Source organism: Pseudoliparis swirei, chromosome 15, assembly GCF_029220125.1.
Source record: "Pseudoliparis swirei isolate HS2019 ecotype Mariana Trench chromosome 15, NWPU_hadal_v1, whole genome shotgun sequence".
In the NCBI taxonomy this organism is placed as follows: domain Eukaryota; kingdom Metazoa; phylum Chordata; class Actinopteri; order Perciformes; family Liparidae; genus Pseudoliparis; species Pseudoliparis swirei.
Window position 1 is genome coordinate 10,121,320 of NC_079402.1, and position 22,864 is coordinate 10,144,183.

A 22,864-nucleotide genomic window follows, 5' to 3' on the forward strand; every position below is an offset into this window, starting at 1 on the left:
CGACTGGTATGCGCTGTGCTGACATTTTTATGATATTCACATGCTTCTGCATGTTGGAGTGGGCCTGCCAACCTTGACACATACAACTGAATCACCAATGCTGGCTGAAGCGGCAGTTTGAATATGAATGCAAATATGCAATTAATGGACACGGTACTTTTATTTTCTTCTATTTTAATTCTGACGGCAACTTGTTGCAGTTCTCCACTCAAGTGATCTCAGATGGACAGGTGTGACGCCCGGCAGGCATGCACCTCCCTTGACATGACCTTTGGGATTTTAGAGGCCCACAATGATTTAACCCTCGACACTATGTCCCAAACTGCAATCAAACATGAAGCACGTTGCTATTTTCTCAGCATCACATACAGTAGTGCTCTTAAATTGTACTAATGGAAGAATTTTTTTTTTGTTACAACACGTTGCATTGGCCAGGTGTACAACAACTCTTTAAAATACAGAGAAGTGTATACGTATGTCACTCGTTGCATCAGGGGCCAAGACATGTGTATGAAGCCACGCCCTCCCAAGGCTGTGATTCATCAGTTTAAATGGAGTCATCCATGTTATCAACACCTGAATATTGCATCTCGCCTACAGATGAGGTGAGTTTGAAATGATTGCAGGCATGAGGGATTAATAGGGAGCTACAGTCATTGGAATGTCATTAAATGCATGTATTCTCCACAGCACTACGTTGTTTATACTGTGGTAGCTCTGAAGGTGATGCAATATGACACCATGTGCCTGCTTCAACATGTGACGTGGAATGACACTAGGGACTTTCGAAACCAACCACTCGGGGTTGTGCCATAATTTGAGTGAAAATGAGATGATTAAGCTTCTAGTTTCAAAATGATTGGCGCATAAAGCCCGTGGCAAAATGCTGTCAAAGGTCATAAGCCGTTCACCCACCTCAAGCTGTGCAGCAGAGTCCAGCCCAGCCCGCTTGGCCTCAGCCTCCCCGGCGAAAGGGCTGCGAAGGGTCTGGAGGAAGAGCGCTGCCTTCCTCTTCCTCTCCGCCTGCAGCTGTTTCTCCTTGGACTCCTTAGACGCCTGGGCCAGCTTCTCCCGGGCTGCAGCGGCCAGACGGTCCTCCAGTTTCTGCTTGGCTAAAGGGGGGGAGGGGGGTACAAGCAGGTGAGAGATGGTCCTTGTCGGTTTCTACCGCAGTCAGATACTACGATCGTCTGATGAGGGAGGAGAAAATGATTGAGAAGACAGAGAGGCGGTGAAGAGTGATTATGCTCCGGTCCTTCTGACCCCACGTAAATGGTCTTTGGAAGGCAAATAACTCAAACAGAGAGCGAAGAGGGAGGAAAGACAGGGCGAGAGAGAGGAACACATGGATTTTAAGAGCGGAAGAAACAAGAAAATATAGAGACGGGTAGAAAAGTGAACGGCAATAAAGAAAGGATGTTAAAAGTAACCGCACTAAGATGATGTCATTGTCAATGCACAGCAGATGGAAACTCCCTCAAGAGAAAAATGAAAGAGTTCCTGCTTTAAATGTTACGGCCTCTCACTATGTGGCGGGTATTTTCGTGCAATATAAGTTTTATGCCAGAAAAGCAAAGGAGGGAAGGTGTGGCTGGGGAGGAGGAGACAGACATCCGAGTCAAATTGGGGGGCGGAAGAAATTGCATGGTTTTGAAAGATGAGGAAAAGGAGATGAAGTGACACAGGCGAGTGGGGGATAGATAGAAGTGAAGAGAGCGCAAGAATGAGATGAGTCACAGCGAGCAAAAGGATGAGTGAGACACGGAAAAAAAAATGATTGCGGAAAACAAGTTGTTGAAGTTATGCATTCGCCGGGTCTCCTGCCACCTCTTCATGGTTAAACAGAGTAGCTGCCGAGGCCAATCATATTTGAGTAGAGTGGAAATAACAGCCAAGTGGAGCCTAATCGCCCCCGTACGCCAGGCAGTGACACACCTTACCGGCTGGCCAGGCTGAGTCTGACTACTCCATCTATAGACTAATCTCACTCGGTTTATTGTGGAGGGAAATATTTCTTTTTTTTCTCCAGTACACTGCGGAAGAGATTTAGTGATGAACTGATAAAACAAGAAATTAATTAACTCCGATAACGGATTGATCATTCAAGTGAATTATCAAGTAAAATACCCAACATTATCTGGTTCCAGCTTCTCGTTTGTGGAAATTTGCAGGTTTTTGGAATATTGCATAATAACGACAACAAATTAACAAGTTCAGTCAGGAAGCCCATACCCCTCATGGCGACCATGTATCCCTCATATGTCTGCGAATCATTTCTCACACATGCTCTCTCATCATTTACTCGCTGTCGTCGCTCGGCGCCGTCAATCATGACACCAGCTGCGCAGATCAGCTGGTCCACTCCAGCACGGGGAAACGATGACATGGCGAGCCAATCATCTGCTGTCTCTTTCAAATATGACTGTCTCTCTACTGTCAGTTAATTTATGTTGCTGTAACGCATCTCTCCACCTCCCCATCTCCACCCAGTCATTACGGATCCATCAGCTTCATCATTCCATCGGCTCATCAGCACCACCAGGTCTGGACTCCACGGGGGGATCTATCTCGATGCTGATCGGGGAAGTCGGCCCCCAATTACAAATCTCCCCGGAGAGTCCAAGCGCCAAAGACACTGAGACTTCACCATTTCATATCATCTGTTAACAATAAACATGACCCTTTCTTCATCTAACTGGCCTCTCCCTGATTAAAATAAGCAATGGTTCCAAAAGGCAATCGATACATTGACGATTAAACATCCTTAGTTAAAACAGCAATTTAGCAAAAGGAAGGCAGCAAACCCAAATTGTTCATGGTGTTTCAGCCATTCTGGTCTCAACCGACTCCTGAGGTACATATCTGGCTCCCTAGCTCCTAAACACTCCATGTGGCATCCAATGAGAGTCGCTGTGAACCCCTCAATGATCACAGAGACTATTATCACCACTGTAAATATCTATAACCACAGCATATCAAACAACAACCCCGAACACGTCCTCACACTGGTTTAAGATGCACTGGTATTTTCTGTCTTCCCTCACCACTAAGACATATATACACGTGTGCAGCAACTTGAACGATTCATGTACTTCTCCACGGAAACCGCCTTTGTTGTGTGGCTGCTTTCCAGACCATCACTACAGATTAGCGTTCTGCTGTCTGCCACTGATTCTCCTGCTCTGTGATGAGGCGCGGCCCGCTGAGTGACGGCCACTTTGCCACGCAGCACAGCCAATTCAGTCGGCTATTTACTAGGCTTCGCCAGCCTCTCTCTCTGGCCGTCCGTCAGCTCACGGAGTGAACATTACTCTGGGAGATTGTTCTACCGAAACCAAACGGGACCCGTCGGCATGCTTGGGGAGTAACGGAACACATGATCCAGCGGGTAGGACACGAAAACAAGCAACCGCATTCTGTTACAGAAAATACCAAAACATTTAGTCACTAGAACGGGCACTCAGTAGAGCGCATACCTTCGCCGCAGCCACATGTTGGCATTAGTTGCATGCCAATTGGATACAAATTGACCGTGCTATGGTAAAAAGAAGATTTTGACCTTTTCATGACCTTGACCTTTGACCCGATCGATCCCAATATCTAATCAAATGGTGCCCGGATAATAACCAATCATCCCACCAAATTGCATGCGATTCAAAGAAGATTGTGACCTTTTGATGACCTTGACCTTGACCTTTGACCCAATCGATCCAAAAATCTAATCAAATGGTCCCCGGATAATAACCAATCATCCCACCAAATTCCATGCGATTCAGTTTAATACTTTTTGAGTTATGCGAGTAACACGCATACAAATAAATAAATACACGGCGATCAAAACATAACCTTCCGCATTTTCAATACGAAGGTAAAAATAAGGTGTTATTATGCTCTCAGGGAGATTCTATCTATACCCTTTTTCTCCATCCTTCGTGATCGGATGAAACGCTGAAATCTGCATTCTTAAAGACCGACTTAAGAGAGGCCCGCCACCTCAACACGTGTCTCTGCATGAATAAGCAAACCTCAGTACCTAAGTATTGGAAGAAATAGCGATACCTCAAGTACAAAAAACATAAATACAAAAATGGTATATGTATAAATAAACAAAAAATGTCTAACTTTGGCAGAAAACAACATTAAGTAGGACCCCATCACTTATAGCATGTACAACAGGACTGTGGACATTTATTTTCAGGTCCTTTAAGATGCATACAGTACCTACATTACGTTAATCTATTTCACAATAAAGCATTAGTATGCTTAACACAGAGAAAAATACTAAATTCACAAAGATAATATTGGTCATGTAAAGGTCAACCTCAATGTTTTAATAAGAGATCCTCAGAAATCTCTGGCAAAAGATATCCACTCTCGGGAATTCCTTTTTTGTTTTGTTTATTAAGGTATTTCATCTTTCATGGAGGCTGTGAGAGGCGGACATCTCGGCTCCTGCTCAGTGATCCCCTCACACCTTTAGTTTAGAAGGCTCGTGCGACTGATTAACTACAGTCAAATGGATTATTGATAATCATAATTGCAACAGCAGGTTGTCAGTTCTTGTTTCACACGGATGTGTTTTGGAAAATAATTTGATGTTTTAGACGAAGGCGTCCAATTTTATAAATGCTAAAAATGGTGCAATTGCATATTTTGAGGTGTACACAACTTCAACTAGAACGGGCACTCGGTAGAGCGCATACCTTCGCATATCACAAGAGTGGGCATTGAATTATGAACATTTTGGCGTTAGTTGCATGACAATTGGATAAAAATTGACCGTGATATGGTAAAAAGAAGATGTTGACCTTTTCATGACCTTGACCTTTGACCCGATTGATCCCAAAATCTAAGCAAATGGTCCCCGGATAATAACCAATCATCCCACCGAATTTCATGCGATTCGGTTTAATACTTTTTGTGTTATGCGAATAACACGCATACAAATAAATAAATAAATAAATAAATACACGGCGATCAAAACATAACATTCCGCATTTTCAATGCGAAGGTAACAAGATGAAACTAATCAACTTCAAGAGCATCAGCTTCCAGTAAAACAGCCCATTAGTTGTAATTAATAGCCGGTGATACATTGCAATGCATGAATATTTTAGAGATGTGACTCTAAACTTGAAAATAAAAATTGGCAACATGCACGTGACAATGACTATTTTAGATTTTCTCCTCAGTCCCTTATGCAGCAGCTCTCTGTAAAGAAGAAAAAAAGCACGCTGACCAACCAAGCGTGGTCCCAATAGATGAGCCGAGTTAGATGCCATAGGTCCTATAAAAATACCGATCAGAGCCTCTCGCAGGACACAGAATGCTTTTTGTGAGTGAACGCATTCTGACGTAGACGAATGCTTCAAGTGTTTCTGAGTGCAAAGTCACCGATGCATTACTTTAGTTAAGGAAAGACTGAGCAGAGCGAGTGTGCAATACGGTACAGCCACGAGTGAACAAAGGAGAGAGACATAAATAGTGAGAATACATCTCCATTAGACCTCTGGAGAGATATATGCTGTTGTTTTTTGTGCCACACTGCTCATGTCTGACTGCAGGGTACACCCTGTTGAGAGAATATATAATTCAGACTCAACGGATTTATTCATCTCCGCTCTTCTTTTTGTTTTTTCACTCAAATTCCATCCAACCCTCTCAGAAAGTAACAGCATGCCAATGGTGTCACAGAGATGTCTTAGACCTGCGCCGAGTCTATGCTGACACACAGAATTTTAATTCTAGCACGCCCACATTGAATAGCTGAAGGAAACGCAGGAAGAACGACGCCGACGGTTGTCAGGATGCACAAACTGACAGAAGCAGGAAACAGTAAAGATCTAGTTGGATTAAATGTATAACATGTTTAACAAAGTGATTATCACACTCACAATTACATTTGTAGCGACCTAAACTGATTAATAGGAAAGTATAGGTATATTTCATTCTTTTTATTTTTTATATTAAATATATATATATATATATTATTAATTTAATTTTTTTAAATCTCTTTTCTTAGAAAATGAAATTTTATTTGTTTACTATATTTGTGTTTAGAGAGGTACAGTGGCTAAACAGTGAAGGTTCAACATTGTTTTTACTATAATGCTTCTCAATTTCCCAACAGTCTACTAACATTGGTACCTTGTTTTGCCTCCATCTCCTCCAAGCTGAGGGGGGGTCTCTTGTCTTCTGGCGCACTGACTGCAGAAGGATCCTTATCAACCACGTCGGCTCCACCCATCAGTGCCTCCAGCCCCTGCTCCTCCAGCAACTTCAGGCAAAAATGTATGAGAACTTCTTGTTAATGCCAGTTTTCTCACCACACCAAATCAACCCTTGATCGACGCGCGTCGTACAGAGCGAGCTGAAGCAGACCTTGTCCTCGTCAGAGTCGTCGTCCAATCGAAATCTGTTCTTCTCCAGCGGCAGCATATCATTCTCCTTCGCTTTGATGGCAAAACAGATGGGGGCAAAAGAGGCTGTATGGGCACAAAGAGACAGGAGGAGGAGTCAGAAGTGTAGAACTGGTAGACAAGAACATTCTGGAAATCTTTTTGTTTAAAAAAAAATCCATTTAATTAAGAAATTAGTCTTCTTTTTGTCAAAGACAAATTCATGAAACATTCACAAGAACAGGATGGAGAAAGGATAAATGAAGGGAAGGGCAGAGTGAACAAAATGATGGAAATGAAGCAGAAACGAGGAGACAAAGAATATGTTGGGAGTGAAAGTGTTACACAAAACAGACGTACAGAGAGACGGGCAAAACAAATGGGACAAGAGGCATAACACAAGAAAGAAAGACAAACAGACAGACAAACAAACAGACGCTTCGATGGCGTCACATTGGTTTCTACTGTGTGATCAAGTGTAGGCAGTACAGAGGCCACACTGAGCCTCATTCCCTGAAGAGAGAACTTTCAGACTCTTCCGTATCGTCGAAGGCTGGATCATTTACTTGTGTACTGCTCTGTGCAGTTATTCGTTTTCTCCGGCCTGCTCCGTGACCCGTCGCCCCCCGGGAGCCTTAACCCTCCCGTTACCTTCACATTTACTAACATATTTTACCCTCGGGGTCAATTTGACCCCAGCAATTAAAATCTCCAGAAAATTATTAGAATTAATATTGTTTCTCAAGTTTAAGTGTGAGGTACTTTATGTTTGTTTGTTGACGACCTAAATAGCCCTTTAAATATATAAAAAAGTTGATATTTCTTATATGTTTGACACAGTGAAAAACAGCCTGGGGTCAAATTGACCCCAAGGAACACCGACATTAAACATTGAATGGGGTCAAATTGACCCTAAAGGTAACAGGAGGGTTAATGTGCATATATGTGCATGTTTATATGTTTATGTCATTGTGCTAAGCAGACGTTTTCATGGAGGGATTTTCATGGAGGGATTTTCTCAATTATTTAATAATTATTTTCAGCGGTTCTACTTTGTTCTACGGACCGTCTGCTCTTGGACCATCACCCAGACTGCTTAAAGTTTGCCTGCCGCTATTTGGCTTTAATAATATCTATGTGTCTCATGTGTCTCTGCTAGGCCCAAGGTCCTTCACTCCTCACCTCTGGCTTCCTACTAAACCCTGAAGAAGCCCAGAGGTGATCAAGAGGTCTGGACTAGATCTCTAACCTCCCTCCTCCCTCTCTCCTCTAAGGTCTTGAGAAAGTAGTGCATCATCAGTTCGACTTTCTTCTACATCATAATAGTTGATTGAAATTTCAATCAGAATTTGAGACAAAACACGCAAGGAGAGAAAACAAATGAAATTACCTTGGCAACAGATAAATAATGGCAGCAGATAAACTCTCTCTTAGACTGTGTTAGACTTGCACCAGCATGTGACACATCCTTGTGACATTATGCATTCTGTTGCGATGAGAGACAGGAGCAATGATGTTCTGGAGCATTTTTAAATCCTAAAATCAGATGTATTTATCAGATCGATCTCGCTATTGATTTGTAAGATGAAACCGAGAACTCCCAACGTTAATCACGAGGTTCCGCAACGTTGTGCTTGGACCAATTTTATTTTCATTGCTTTGGGCAATTTTATTTGTCTTAAACACTCCATTAACTTGCATATTGTTATGCAGATGACACTATATATATTTATAAAAAACCAGAGAGACAAACTCTAAATTGAGCAAAAAACTCTGCAAAAAACATGGATGACCATAACTTCTTGATACAACATACTCAACCGCACTTTTTAATCGCCCTGAGCAAAAAAGCTCAGACCCATTTAGGAAATTCTATCTATCGATGAGATCTGGCATCTGTCTATTTGTCAGCACCTTCAGGCATGATCAAATTTGTCTGAATGTTGAACTTGAGTTCCTCTTCATTCAAAAGATCTTTCAGGACTCTAATCTTTCGTATATCAGCACATTTCATCAATCAAGAAAACAACTTATTGCAAAAAATATCAAAAAAATTCGTTAAAATTTTTCCATTTCGCTGCAGCTCTATTACTCTCACTTCCACTAAGAAAAGCTATTAAATCCTCCAGTCTCTCTCAGAATCGCCACCTCTGATAAGAGATCATATCACTTTAAACTAAGCACTAGAAACTCAATCCTTCAAACTCCAAAGCTGCTCTGCACTTCCCCATAAATCACAAATCACTTTTAAAATTGTTCCTTAAGCTACAGCCTGCATGCACTACATGTCTTCATCTAGTAAGCCTTGAGCCTACCAAACTAAACTCACTGTTACTGGAGCTTGTCTTAAACTAAGGGTTTTGTAAAGAGTTGGAATCAGCAAAAACAGCTGGAACTCAGGCCTTTAGTTATCAGTCCCTCCTTTTTGGAACAAGCCTTAGTTGGGGCTGAGTCAGGCACTACCTCCTGAGCCTAAATTAGAACTTATAGGCTTATTGTTATCAGAGCTTAAGGATATGCTGCTTCAGGTTTGCCCTGGTCCTTGACTTTAGTTGCTGCTGGTCTCTTTCCTTCCTCCTTGCACTTCTCCTGCTTCTCTCTTTCTCTCTTATTTGCTCTCATTAGATCTCAATTCATCTTCATTTTACATTTTCATAATGTTACATTCATTGACTTGTTACATTACGCTACTATTCATTCCAGCCACAGGTTTTGGGTAAGACACACACAGTACTGTTCTCATCATTGTGTCTTGCGACTATTGAAAGAAAACACCGGCGGTACCAACTCAACCCCTGATTGAGTCCTTTGACCCGTATACGCCCAGCCTTTCCCTCTATCTGCTTTCATTACTCGTCTCTGGGGTCATCGACGCCTGTGATGAATTCCAAACTCTGCCGCCTGATGGGCGTCTGGGTCGATGGAAATCCCTGCTCATGACATCTGCCTGACGGATGCCGAGGCCCATCCTCCCCCTCCCCTACTATCGCCCCCGATGTAGGCTCTCCTCTCCACGCCGTTATGCCTGATGGGCCGTGGAATTGCTGCTCGATCGCGCTGACTGAACTCGCTCTCCCTGAATAGTGAGTCACCAAACAAGGAGGGAGATGTCACCCTGGAGCCGCAGGTGGTACACAATCATCACCATACTCAAGTCACTGATCCAAAGCTGTGGTACTGAGGAGGGGTAACATCAAGTGGGGTACCACCCACTGGGGATTGGTGGGACTGCATGGAGACTGGGAGAAATAGGTACCCCACAACCTAGGATCACCAGATGGTCTGAGGAAGGCAGCAGACAAAGACAAAGCTCTCAGTCAGCGACTTCAGGATGAGAGAGAGTCCACTGCTGAAGATCAACGAGGAGAAGCAGGCAGCCCTTGGCCAGGAGCTGAAGGCAGGCAGAGAGGAGAGGAAGGTGAGCAGCTGCTCTTGAACTGGCGTCTCACCGCAGGCCTTGCCAGCTGCTCAGACCAGGACGCAGGAGTAACACCATCCAGGTGGCAGAAGGACCATCGGAAGGACAACAGACGGACAGGAGCACTGCGACACAGGACAGCCTCAATGACAGGCAGGATCATGAAAGAGACACCACACCAGACAGAACAGTTCACTCCGAGGATTGTGAGGACCCCTGATACGACTCACATAGCTCTTGCAGGCACCCCACAGAGGCACACACACACAGGCACACACAGCACAACTTACTCACAGCCACACACCTGTGCCAGGTGTAACCCACACAACAGCCCTGTACACAGACACACACACACACACACACTCACTTACCTGTGTGTAGTGTGTTGTTTTGTTGCTGTAAACATCTTGAATCTTGATGCTTATTTCATTCACTTCCAGAATCATGTACTCGTTTAAATGCACATATGACTGTGTAATCATCTTGAATCCATTCTCTGCACACATCATCTATTGTTGCCTCCTGTCTCTTATTTTAACTCTAAATCTCTATTGCTGTTGTCCATCCTTCTATAGGATCCTCCTCTGTTGCGTCTATGTGCCTTTTTTAAGTTGCCTCCAGTGTACCTGTTATTTTCCTTTTTGCCCAGTGAATAAACTGAATTGAATTGAATTGAATCTTTGCATAGACATTTCCGGCCTGATAATCACCAAATAAAAATTGCCCACATAAATACCAACAGACTCACAGGCAGCTGTGCTTAATCACCAACATATGAAAGATCCACACACTCACGCGAATCAATATGTCCACGTGTACTCGCATAAACACATATTTATCCAAAGGAATTGCGACTAGTTTACTGAACGAGTGAAATAAAGTGGAGGAAGTGAAAGTAGTACGTATGTCCTGAGCGTTTTTCTGACCTTTTGTCAGCATGGAATCCTGGACCGACGTGTCGGATCGAAGCGCGTCGTCGTCACCATCGTCGACGTACTGGATGAACACGAAGAAAGAAGAGAAAGAGAATTAATGACTGTCCATGTATCTGTATCAGTTTCCTCGTTATATACACCGTTAACGAGTAACAGTGAGCCCACAATTTAGACACACCCTCTAAAGCATTCTGCCGTATCTCCACCAGTAGGATTTTAGCAAGAGAAGATGAGAGTGAGATTCCATAGAAACCTGCTGTTCCTAATGTTAATGTGATGCACTTCCATGCAGCGGTAAAATGTGCACGTTGGTGTTCGGGATGTTTTCAAAAGACACATCCTTGTTATTTTGTTCCTCCCCAAAAAAAAGTGTTTTGGTGTGAATGCTTGTTTGTTGTACATCAGCGGTGGATGCATCTGAAATGTTCGGATGAGTCACTCCTCTGCATCGATTTCAAATTAAACTAAAATGGTTGCCGCGTCTCAGTGATGTAATCACTCGTCTCCCAAATTTCATCCAACATTAAGGTTTGCATCCCTGAAGTTGGCTCCCTGTTGCCGTGCAGGAGAAGCCGACAGCAACAGTGGGGGAAACAAACCTCCTGGTCTGTGGCCTCGTGGACATCGTTAAGCACATCGCTATAGCGCAACGGAGCGGAAGAGAAGAGGTCAGAACACCAGTGACACGAGCAAATGACTCTTCAGAGTCGAGCCAATCTTCTAGGATTAAAGAATTGATTTCATACCATCAATGGAGAGTAATGGAAAATCAGAAAAGAAGCAGACAATGAAAATGATTAACTTGTGAACAGCAGCAGTCTCTAAAGAAAGGTCCACATGTGGCCTTTCTTCATTCTTCTTTCAGGTTGGACCCAAAGATCTCTCCTTCACTCACACGTCAACATGAAAAGCACACCACTTGCTGCACCGCCATTGGTCTTTCACAAACTGTGAACTTTTTGGCCACATCGCTTTCAACACCTCGCACTGGCTCTCTAAAATCCCACCGTATAGTCTTTCAAAAATATTTGCACAAGAGCTACATTGAGTGGACGGGTTATAGAACCGCAAACCCTCCGTGGCGACGTCTGACCGAGTTCCACCGAGCATAGAGGTTAAAGTGGTGATGAAGCCACGGCCTCATGAGGTACGTCTTACCCCGTTTGAAGGATGCTTCAAAGGCAACTTTCTAAGCGCAGATGTTACGCAACAGAGCTTTCAAAAGTCAGAGCACTTTTCCAAGACCCCAGAGAATAGAAGTGCTAAAAAAAACAACTCAAAAGTAAACACTAAATCAAAGTTCACAGGAGAAGAAGCAGCAAGAAAGTCACTCTGAACCGTTCTAGAGAAACCTCGCCAGCTGGAGTCAGCAGGAATGTTCTTGTGCTCACATACATATCCAAAACAATTAGTGGGAAGCTTAATAGAAAATAGATTAAATAATAATGTGTCATTGTTAGTTTGTTCATACAGAATAAGTAAATTCCTTGCAAAAGTAAAGCTTTCACATTATGGTCCGACAAAAGTGGAACATTCTATATACATTGTGTGTTAAATTGACTTATAATCGGACATGATGGGATGAAAACTGCTCCGCTGTGGCCAAATTAAATTGCCCCGTTGAGACTTCATTTGAAAGCCTCGAGTAACCAAACCCGTCTCTCTTTGAGTTCACGTTAACTTCATTATTTATCTTTAAATTGGCTGGAACACCATCCCATTTTGAAGCTTCCACATTGGCCACAAACGCACTCAAACCCACGTAGGTTCTGCTGAATGCTCAGCAAACAAAAAGACGAGGCGCTCCCGGAACATCAAAGACTTTCTCTGCAGACGTCTGAGCCGATCTCTCCAAACGGGAAGCAAACACATCTTCTGGTGATTTGGACCATTTACAAAATGCTTCTTTTTAGATATTTTTATATTTCGCCATTACAAAAGTGCCCTACATCGAAGATTGTGAAGATTATATTGACAGCAGCAGCAGCAGCAGCAGCAGGAGGAGGTGCTGCTGCTGCTGCTGCTTTACGCTTCGACTGACTTTAGCTCTTTCTCCCTTTTTCATTAACTATGAAAATATAAATAATAGCGCAGACAGAGCAGCGATATCTGCATCCCATTACCCACGGGGCATATCACAACACGCCGGGCAGGTTTCCTGATAGAAAAGCTGAGCAGCTGCTGGTTCGGGGCAGCCTGAGCTGTGTCATAAGGGCCACACTCGCCTGCAATCTAAGAAAAGCTAATGGATTCCATTCATCAGAAGACAAATTGCTCCTTACAAAACATTTTCACTTTCCACCTCTCTCACTCTCACACAAAGCACTAGACTAGAGACACATTGAATGTATGAGAGTATACAGTACATAAGGTATTTGTAGATATGTGGGATACATCTGTTAATTCATCGAGCCACCTAGTTATAGGCCACAATCATTTATAATTAAACAATAATTGTCAGAGAGGGATGAGGGCTTGATGTGGCTCACTGTCTGATTCTTGTTAGGAAAAGGTTTGCCCTCAGAAAGTTAACTGCAAATGATTCAAAGGAGAGGTTTTCTTAAATGATATGCAACAGCCATAATTGTATAACTATGAATCACTATTTATTTTGGGTGTATAATAAGATGTAGAAAAGCCTTGAAACCGCTCGGATAGCCGCTGAATGCACGACACTAGCCATGGTCCATTCATCTCCAACAGTGTCATGACATCAGATTCTTAAAGGGACCGTGACAGAAAAGCAGACGGTGCTTTGGAGGACTCGAGATCATTTTTCCTCTCATTTTGTGAAGGAGTTTTCATCGCTTATCAATATATATATAAAATGTATGACTTGTCCTTGCATCTGTCTACGCAAGTTACATTAGTGGAATCTGTTTTTTTAATATAAAACCAGTCAAGCCATTATTTAGTGAAGCTTACATCATTTGAGGCTTTATCATATTAGCAGACTGAGTCAAATCAAGTGGATATCATCCAGAGTACTTTTATAATAAAAAGCCCTCTTTGTGTTGCTATTCTTCTATCACTCACCATTAAAAAAAACAACTTAGATCTATAGTTCAAGAAGCTGGCAGGCATGTGTGATATCCTCTATTAGAGAAATTACTAGTATATAAATTAACAATCGTCTCACGGCTAAATATTTAATAAATTCCAAAAAAGGTGCTGAAATCCACCAGAAGGGGAGAGGAAAAACCACAACGCACGATTTCAGAGAGAAAACCATATTTCAGCTCATGCCAGGATGATGAACAGCATGAACATGAACTCTGGGGCAGCTTAAAGCTGAGGGGAATGCACCAATCATCCCTGGCCTGACTACAGGGGATTTGTTGGAAATAAGGACTAGTTATATTGCATATAAAGTGTGTGCCACTGGGGAGCTAGGCTGACCAGCAGAGCCAGTGAGAGGGCTGCGTGTCACACTGTCATTTAGGTTCTGCTGCCCCGCGAGGTGTCCACGCAGCAATCGACTGCAGCTCTGGACAAATGAAGCAACAACAAGTCAAATGTCTAATCAGTTCAAAACAAATTGGTTTCGATAGTGGTGCAGCAATCTGCTTTGTTTCAAGTTGGACTAATTGGAATTACTTCACTGGCAGAATGTTGAGCTATAAAAGTCGTGATGGTAGAAAGAGGGACCGTAAGGGGGGGGGGCAATTAATCTCTTCAATATTTTAGCTCAGGATAGCGCTAACTTCAGCATAGCAGTGCCTCTCTAATTTCAAGGTTGACTGTCAGTGCGGTGAATGCTGAGACAACCTTTTCTCACGTCGGCAAATGCTGTTAAACTTAATTACATACAGGTGTGTGGAGAACAGTGAGCTCGCTGACAGGAGACAAATGGGAGAACAGTGTTCCTCCTTGGCGTGAAGGTCATCCGTGGGTTTGCGTCTGCTCATACCGAGCATCGACGGAGCAACAGAATGTCATGAAGAAATGAGTAGGACAAAAAATAGGATGAAAAAGACGAAATATTATGTCGGGTCAGGAATAAAGATATGAAGAATATATCTCTCTCGGAAAGTGAGGGTATCCTTAATTGTGCATAAACTATTCGGGTTACATTCTTTACTCGACGTTTTACAACCCAGCTCGAAATCCTACTGATTTCATACATGCTTGTTGGTCCTCCAACTATTTTGGAATCTGATTCTACAACACAGATATCATTTAATGTCATCATCTCTTCATGCACATGTTTACTTGCTTGATTGATAGAAGACTTGTTACACACATATATATATATAAATATGGCTTATATTACCTCTGAAAAGCTTCTTCCTTCCTTCTGCAAGAAGTAATTCTTCTTAAACTCATAATAGGTGTTGTACTGATTCCAAGTCTGCAGAAAGTCAAACCTACAGGAGACAGAGGGAAGAACACACACTGTATAAGATAAACACTCGTAAAAGATAAGCCAGAGGATGATGAAGAGGCTCTGCAATATCTGAAAAGAAAGTTACTGATAAGGGTCCCTAAAGACCAGGATGTGACCGGAGCAACAGATGTATTTCTGGTAAGGACACTCACCGCGGATCGTTCTTGGCTCGGACACTGGCCTCAAACTTAAAACCGTTCCTCGCGACGTACTCGGCCAGCTTGTCTATGACTGGCTGGGTGTCAGGCGGTGGGGGGATGATGGCTGCTGATGCCGGTGTGGAAACTTGAGCTTCGGGTTTCGAGCTGTTTTGGGGGGAAATTCAAGATGTTTCAGCCATTAACACAGGTGTAATCTGTATGTGTGTATTTACTCTATTACATTACAGTGTTTCATTCTAGTGAGATCTCTTACCTTGTGTTTTGAGCACATAATGCAAATTAGTTTTTTTCAGTCAAATATATTGACTAAGATCATTGGAAACTAGTTTTCTGTCTTGATCAGATTATTCAATAAAATTATTGTTTTGATACACAGTATGTTTAAAAAAAAAAAAAAAAATGTAATGGTAATTGATTTTTGACCAAGCAAAATACCAGGAACCCTACCAATTCAATGACATCTACAACTGTCAGAAGAGATAGTATCATCCATGTGAGATTGGCATCACACAAGGAAGTCCATTAGTTCCTACCTGGTTTCTGGTACAACAGCAGGAGCAGCAGGAGGGGCAGCGCTGGCGACCTGAGAGGGGGCCGCCGCTGCCGGTGCCATGGCAATAGTATCATTAGGCAAGGAATCAGAAGACGTAGGGGGAGCCATGACAGCTGCGGGCATACTGTTATAGTAGGAGCTGGCATCGATCCCTGGGGGAGGCGGAGCCAAGCAGAACGTTCCATCAGGAAGCATGTAGTACCCGTAGGAAATTGCAGCTGCATTTGCTGTAAAGACACGAGGGGGACAGCATTACATGAATGTCCTTCCAGAAATGCTTTAATTGTGCCTGACGCACAAAGCATGAAAGGGATTGTGTGTGCACGGTTGTATGGGTGGGGGTGATGATTTACTAATTCATTCCGGAGGATGGTTATGGCAATCTTTTTATTCATTTGTAGCCATTTCAACCTCAGTGAAGAAGATCAACAGGTCATGGTAAAGTAAAAATAAGAACATGTGGCGTGTTGTCGCTGTGTTGACAGTACATTCCACGGCAAAGATATCGCCCTCCATGATGGAGCCAGGAGATATAAGGTTGAGCTCACACCATGGTTTCTCTCTCCTTACTGTAAATATAAAAGTGAGCTATGCGTGGTGTTTAGTGTACACTGGGACACAACCTGCAAATGTGACATGAAACTAAATGACACAAATGTATCAAACTAAGCCGATTAGCACACGTTCTACTGCAGGAGCTTGCTTTAAGATTGCATATTCCAAAGAGGGGAGGCAACATGTGAGCAGCTTCAAATTTGCCAGAGGACTGCAGCCCATCTGTGTGGTTAGGTATGTGGTAGGAGTGTGTTACGCAACGTTGATGGTCTGTCTGTTGCTATGCATACGTTGTTATGTTGTGTTTAATCCGTCTGTCGCAGTCATTAATGTATATCAGCGGTGGGCCGAGACCATAAATCAAGATGTGACCTAAAGGTTCATCTGGCCTATCAGTGGGTTTGTGTTACAAAGTTTCACCATTGAAAAGCGGAGGAGGAAGAGGAGCGGTGAAATACAGGGTCAAGGACAACAACAAAAAATAGTCGGCGTCAAAATGGAGAAAGAAAATAGTGTGATATTAACCCTCCTGTTACCTTAGGGTCAATTTGACCCCATTCAATGTTTAACCCTCCTGTTACCTTTATATTTGCTGACATATTTTACCCTCGGGGTCAATTTGACCCCAGCAATTAAAACCTCCAGAAAATTATTAGAATTAATATTGCTTTCCAAGTTTAAGTGTGAGGTACTTAAACAGGAGGGTTAAGACTTCAATGACACATCCAATTTTCTCTTGTAATGAAAATAGAAAACCACAGCAGGAGCTTGACTTGTTACAGTTGAGATAAAAGGGCATTTAGTTGAATGGTTTGTCAGACGGATCGATGGACGATCAAATCGCTAGATGTATGTCATCGATTGACTTTATTGCTGAAGTTAGTTAGTTTCTTTGAAGCTGCTTTTATTAGGATCAGAGTGAGTAATTACATACAGTAAATTAAGAAAGAATATCCAGTGCAAAAAAGATAATGGAGTAACTTCATTAACATCATAAGTGGCAAGACCAAATTGCTCAAAGGACAAGAGAAAGCTTTCTCATCGGACCAACACACCGACGTGGTTGGGCACATTAGCTGACCCCATTTGAGCAACAATGCATAATAATGGCATTAAGCAGCGAGGTCATCTACAACCAATCTACTAATATCAACAGCAAAGAGCAGGTTAAAGCTCAAAGGATATCCAGACAACCGTCTCAGGGATGAATACATTCAGTAATGGACAAGTTGAAACTCACGGGCCAGCAGGGGCCAATGGCCAGAGGTACAATTAAGCAACCATTTTGGGGGAGGATGGAGTTCTAAGTGAAATAAGTACTTAAGCATAAGTGTGATGAATAATGTGGAGTGTGTGTGTGTGTGTGTGTGTGTGTGAAGGGGGGGATGTGAGTCATCATGGATGCGTACGCGTATGACTTTCAATACAGCATGTCCACGAGCCAGGCAGTCTTTTGAATTTAAGAGAAGTGCTATTTTCTACAGGAGTTTAAAATGATGCAATTCAACAAGTTCTGCGTCATCGCGGCTCACTATTGCCATGCGCAGGTAGTTGTGGTGCTAGTGCTTATAACTTACGCTGTGACGTTCAGGAACATGTTAAACTAGAACGGGCACTCGGTAGAGCGCATACCTTCGCATATCACAAGATTGGGCATTGAATTATGAACATTTTGGCATTAGCTGCATGCCAATTGGATACAAATTGACCGCACTATGGTAAAAAGAAGATGTTGACCTTTTCATGACCTTGACCATGACCTTTGACCCGATCGATCCCAAAATCTAATCAAATGGTCCCCAGATAATAACCAATCATCCCACCAAATTTCACGCGATTCGGTTTAATACTTTTTTACTTTTGCGAGTAACACGCATACAAATAAATAAATCAATAAATAAATACACGGCGATCAAAACATAACCTTCCGCATTTTCAATGCGAAGGTAATAAGGCCAAGAGAACATTGAGGGCATCAAAAAGACCTGCTTTGTGATTTTGAATAGACATTTAAAACCAATCACTGTATTTAGTGAGTTCAAGAAGTGACTCTTAGACTTAAGCATTTTGGATTGGATTGGATTCAATGTATTGTCATTGCACAGAGGACAGAGGCAACGCCATGTATTCTCTGCATTTAACCCATCCTTTAGTCCTTCAGGAGCAGTGGGCTGCAGTGAGGCACGTATTCAGGATTCAGAGTGCAGATTGTATTTGCTGCAAGATTTAGCCTTTCTGGGCCCAGGTAATGATTGAATAAAATCCCACATTAACGCCCCAATACCTTTAGGAAAGACATAGAAACCCCCTTATTGTCAATATACAGAGGGAAGCCATACATCCTCTGCATGCCCTTGATCTCTAGTTTGTGGTTGGACAGTTTCATGATGACCTAGAGGTCACAACAGGTCACTTTATAAAGGGAGGTCAGGTTTAAAGAAATAGTCTCCCTCCAAGGAAAGGGCTACTATGTGGACGAACATCATCACACATCACACAGCTTTCCAGACACTCAATCTGTGCATTTCCTCGACTGGGACCCAGGTACAATGAAAACATTTAACTTACAATGCATGTGGGACTATGGTGAGCATGCTCACATTTTTTTAAATACCTAAATATTCCTTTGATGTAATTTACACAATTTCCAACACAAAATTAGATTAGTTAAAATCAGTAATTTGTTGTGCTTTGGTGGAGATGCGGTATCACTTGATACCTCCTACCACAAGAACAAACCTCAAATGTACAGAGTTTAATTACTGCTTGGAATTACTACTCATTATGTATCTCATACAGGTAATAATTTGTCATTTAAAAAACAATTAACGGCCCACCTCGGGGCATCAACCACTTGACATTAACTACTTGAAATTTTCCATCCCTTTGGTAGTCATCGGATCTTTCTTTGTATAAATTACTGATGTGCTGCACAATACACATCCTAGGCCTCGACTGCACTTTCTTTATTTTTTAATTATCATTCATTTTGTTTTATTTTTTAACTGTTTGTTTTGCATGTTTGTATGTATTACATTCTGTCCTTTCTGTGGACCCCAGGAAGATGAGCGGCCGCCAAGGCATCATCTAACGATTCAGTTAATAAACTAAACTAAACTCTGGTGCTTATGTGATTAAACCTGATTACAAACTGGCTAATAGTCTCATCAAAATATTGCACACCCAGAGCATGCACCAATTGAAGTCTGATCTGACCCAGGGCCCAGGTGGATGAGAAAGTGTTGACCCGAGAGATGGTTTAGGTCAGGTCCTCTGGCTTTCGGAGCCCCGGAGCCCCTCTCAGTCTCAGCTCAATACTACTTTGCTGAAAGGTGCTTAGAACGCCTTCGTATCAATAACAGACTATGGTCGGCATTAATTGGTGGGGAGCTATATTGACCAACCAGCAGTGGCAGAACGCTTTATGCAGAACCAACTAACTTTGAGTGGAGGCCCGCGGAAACGGCATCCTCAGTGGATCTGTATGCAAACGGGTGAGGATCCAGACCGGCTGGGATGATGTTTTTAAAGCATTTCTCATATTACCTAATCAGAATGGGAGTGAGTGCCAACGGGCAGAAGTCACTTACACTGGAAACTGCCTTTTCGGTGCCCTTTGGCATAAGCCTTTTTCCCATTTAAAAATCAAACAACACAGCTCTGATGGTTTATAGTGGGACTTATTTGCTTTGATGGAACTGGCATTGATGCAATATTGGAATACAGTCCCATCACCGTAATCGCCCTTCCCTCTTTCATTATATTCCTTGTTGCAGTGCATGTGAATGACATCATCCGGCAAGAAGTTAACATCGACCAAAGCTGTTGCCTAGCAATGCGATTGCGGTCCATACTCACGGTCAGCTGGTGTGCTGGAGACAGCTGGGTCTGTCACTTCTTCTGCTTTGGTTTCCAGTGTCGCCGTGCCGTTCCTTTCCAGGCGGGCTTTTCGTACGAGTGCTGCCAGAGGATGGTCTGGGTCCATTACTTTAAGAGGCTGCACAAGAAGAAAGCCGGTTTGTTATAGAGAACAGCATCACACCACGGTGTTCTTTTTTTTCTGTAAATGAATACGAAAGCCATTGAGATCACACCGTGTGCGTATTGTAGGAGAGATGGGAGCATTTAGAGTGATATCATAATACACACACTAAATATTCAAAGCTTTGAAGTCAGAAACCATGAAATGCAGTGTCATATTTAAGCATTAGATACAGAATTTAATAGTTATCCCCGTACAAAATGAAGCCTGAGAAGGACATTGGAGTGGCTGATGAGAAGTGGAAAGCAACTGCCTGACAGCTTCCTCTTAAAAGGAGCTCATTGTGTTTTTAAAAACATAACATGCTTCCATGCTTCTTCCGTCAGACTAATGACTGGGCTGACAAGAGAACTAACAACATGAAGACAGGGAAACAGAAAATAGTTACCTTCGCATTGAAAATGCGGAAGGTTATGTTTTGATCGCTGTGTATTTATTTATTGATTTATTTATTTATTTGTATGCGTGTTATTCGCGTAACAAAAAAAGTTTAAAACCGAATCGCATGAAATTTGGTGGGATGATTGGTTATTATCCGGGGACCATTTGATTAGATTTTGGGATCGATCGGGTCAAAGGTCAAGGTCATGAAAAGGTCAAAATCTTCTTTTTACCATAGCTCGGTCAAATATCCAATTGGCATGCAACTAATGCCAAAATGTTCATAATTCAATGCCCAATCTTGTGATATGCGAAGGTATGCGCTCTACCGAGTGCCCGTTCTAGTTATTAACAGTTATTGTCTGTATATATGAAATTCAGTTACTGTAGACTCTGCACTGTTTTGTATATCACTTCAGGGTAAAGGATTATCTTGTCTTATCTTAAGAGAATGCAGCAACAGACATGGGCTGTACCAACAGAAATGTTATTCTCATGGGAGGCAGCAGTCGTCGACAAGTTATAATTGCAGCAAACTTGTGACAGATTAAAAAATATTTCTCTTTGAGATAAGCAGTCAAAGAACACCAATGAAAAACACTTCTTCACTTTGTAAGCCACAGATCTAGAGGTGGGCATCTCACGATTTGATTCAGAGGTGCGATTATAAAACGATAATCAATTCATCTTGATGCATCTAAATTGCAGATACATAATCATTTTGTTCTGGATGCAACATGTGTGATCTGGAGGGTCACATGTAACGAGAAACAAAAGGAAAATAAATAAAATTGGTTCTGTAGCAGCATCCTCGTGGTAAAAACACAGAATTCAGCAGGAGTCATCTGAAATTTCAGATTATTCAGTCATACTCGTTCAAGAGAAAATAGCGAGTAGATCCCTTGTAAAGACAATGAGAATAGATGCGAATGACGCAGAATTTGCCTCAAAGTTTCAATATTTCAACTGTGGAGAACAATTTGCCCGACGTTGAGTTGTGAAAGCCAATCAGAGTTGAGACGCTCCGCCCGTCATCACTGACATCGTGCCGTTGGTGAATCTAACTGGCTGCTGCTGCTCTAGTAGCGCTGGAAAAGGAAGTCATCCAGACGTAGTCGGTGAAAGTCACCGAGCTGTGTGCGCCTACGGGGGATGTTATGAACCCCAACACGAGGGCGTTAGATGTTCCAATGTCCATTGTCTTTGACAGGACTGCATCACAGTATAAAGGAGCGACTGTGTCCAACAGGTAAAGCTCCACACCGAGTGGCCAACACTCTATTTGTTTTACCTTCATCAGCTCCTCCAGGCGCGAGCACCTTTTCGGGGCAAACAGGCTGGGATGGAGGTAATTCCCATCCCCGTCCTCATCTGAATCATCAGAGTGGGATTCTACAGCGAGAAAGCAAAATAAAGTGTCATGAATCTATGCATGAACAAATGTTTAACATCATAATTAATGCAGAGCGTCTTACTGCATCATCGTGTTTCTGTTTGATTGCTCATTTACAACAGATGTGATATTTCTGAGTTAATTACAGGACATGATAATTCTCGACAGCGACTGTGGAACTCACCCTGCGACTGCTCTTGCTTCTTGGCGGTGACAAACTTGTATCGCCCTTCCTTCATGGCCCGCAGGATGTGTTTGTAATACGGGTTCAGGTAATGGTCAAAACGAAGGAAGTCAAACTGGGAGTTGCCGGACTGCTTCGCTTTCAGCACTATTTCAAACTGGGCCCCCTGCTGGGATACAAAGTTGGCTGTCCTCTCGATGATGTTATTGGTCTTGATTGTTGCCGGCTACAAAGAAAGTTTTTTTAAAAAATTTAAAAAAAGAGCATATATGTTTTAAACGGAACATATCTGATTCATAACGATTAAAAATAAGTTTTCAATGTGCAACATTTTTTAAATATTTCTTATCGAAATTCCATTACAATAATCATATTTTAGGGGAATATTGTATCAACAATCAACGGTTTCTGCATACTTGTTCGTCAGATTCTGGCCAAAGAGCTCGGACACTTTGTC

The 22,864-nt window shown here is 42.4% G+C and overlaps 1 protein-coding gene across 2 annotated transcripts in view; it reads right to left on the reverse strand.

Moving 5' to 3' along the window:
• The window catches only part of sfswap (splicing factor SWAP), a 52,851-nt gene that overhangs the window by 22,638 nt on the left and 7,349 nt on the right, over window positions 1-22,864 (reverse strand). For both annotated transcript variants that reach the window (XM_056432144.1, XM_056432145.1), the window contains exons 5-14: window positions 22,408-22,633; window positions 22,122-22,222; window positions 20,266-20,404; window positions 15,833-16,079; window positions 15,291-15,443; window positions 15,025-15,118; window positions 10,743-10,812; window positions 6,382-6,485; window positions 6,148-6,277; window positions 916-1,112 (exon numbers count right to left, since the gene is read on the reverse strand). In XM_056432144.1, the coding sequence (XP_056288119.1) occupies window positions 916-1,112; window positions 6,148-6,277; window positions 6,382-6,485; window positions 10,743-10,812; window positions 15,025-15,118; window positions 15,291-15,443; window positions 15,833-16,079; window positions 20,266-20,404; window positions 22,122-22,222; window positions 22,408-22,633 (1,461 nt within the window). The remainder of the gene's footprint in view (window positions 1-915; window positions 1,113-6,147; window positions 6,278-6,381; window positions 6,486-10,742; window positions 10,813-15,024; window positions 15,119-15,290; window positions 15,444-15,832; window positions 16,080-20,265; window positions 20,405-22,121; window positions 22,223-22,407; window positions 22,634-22,864) is intronic.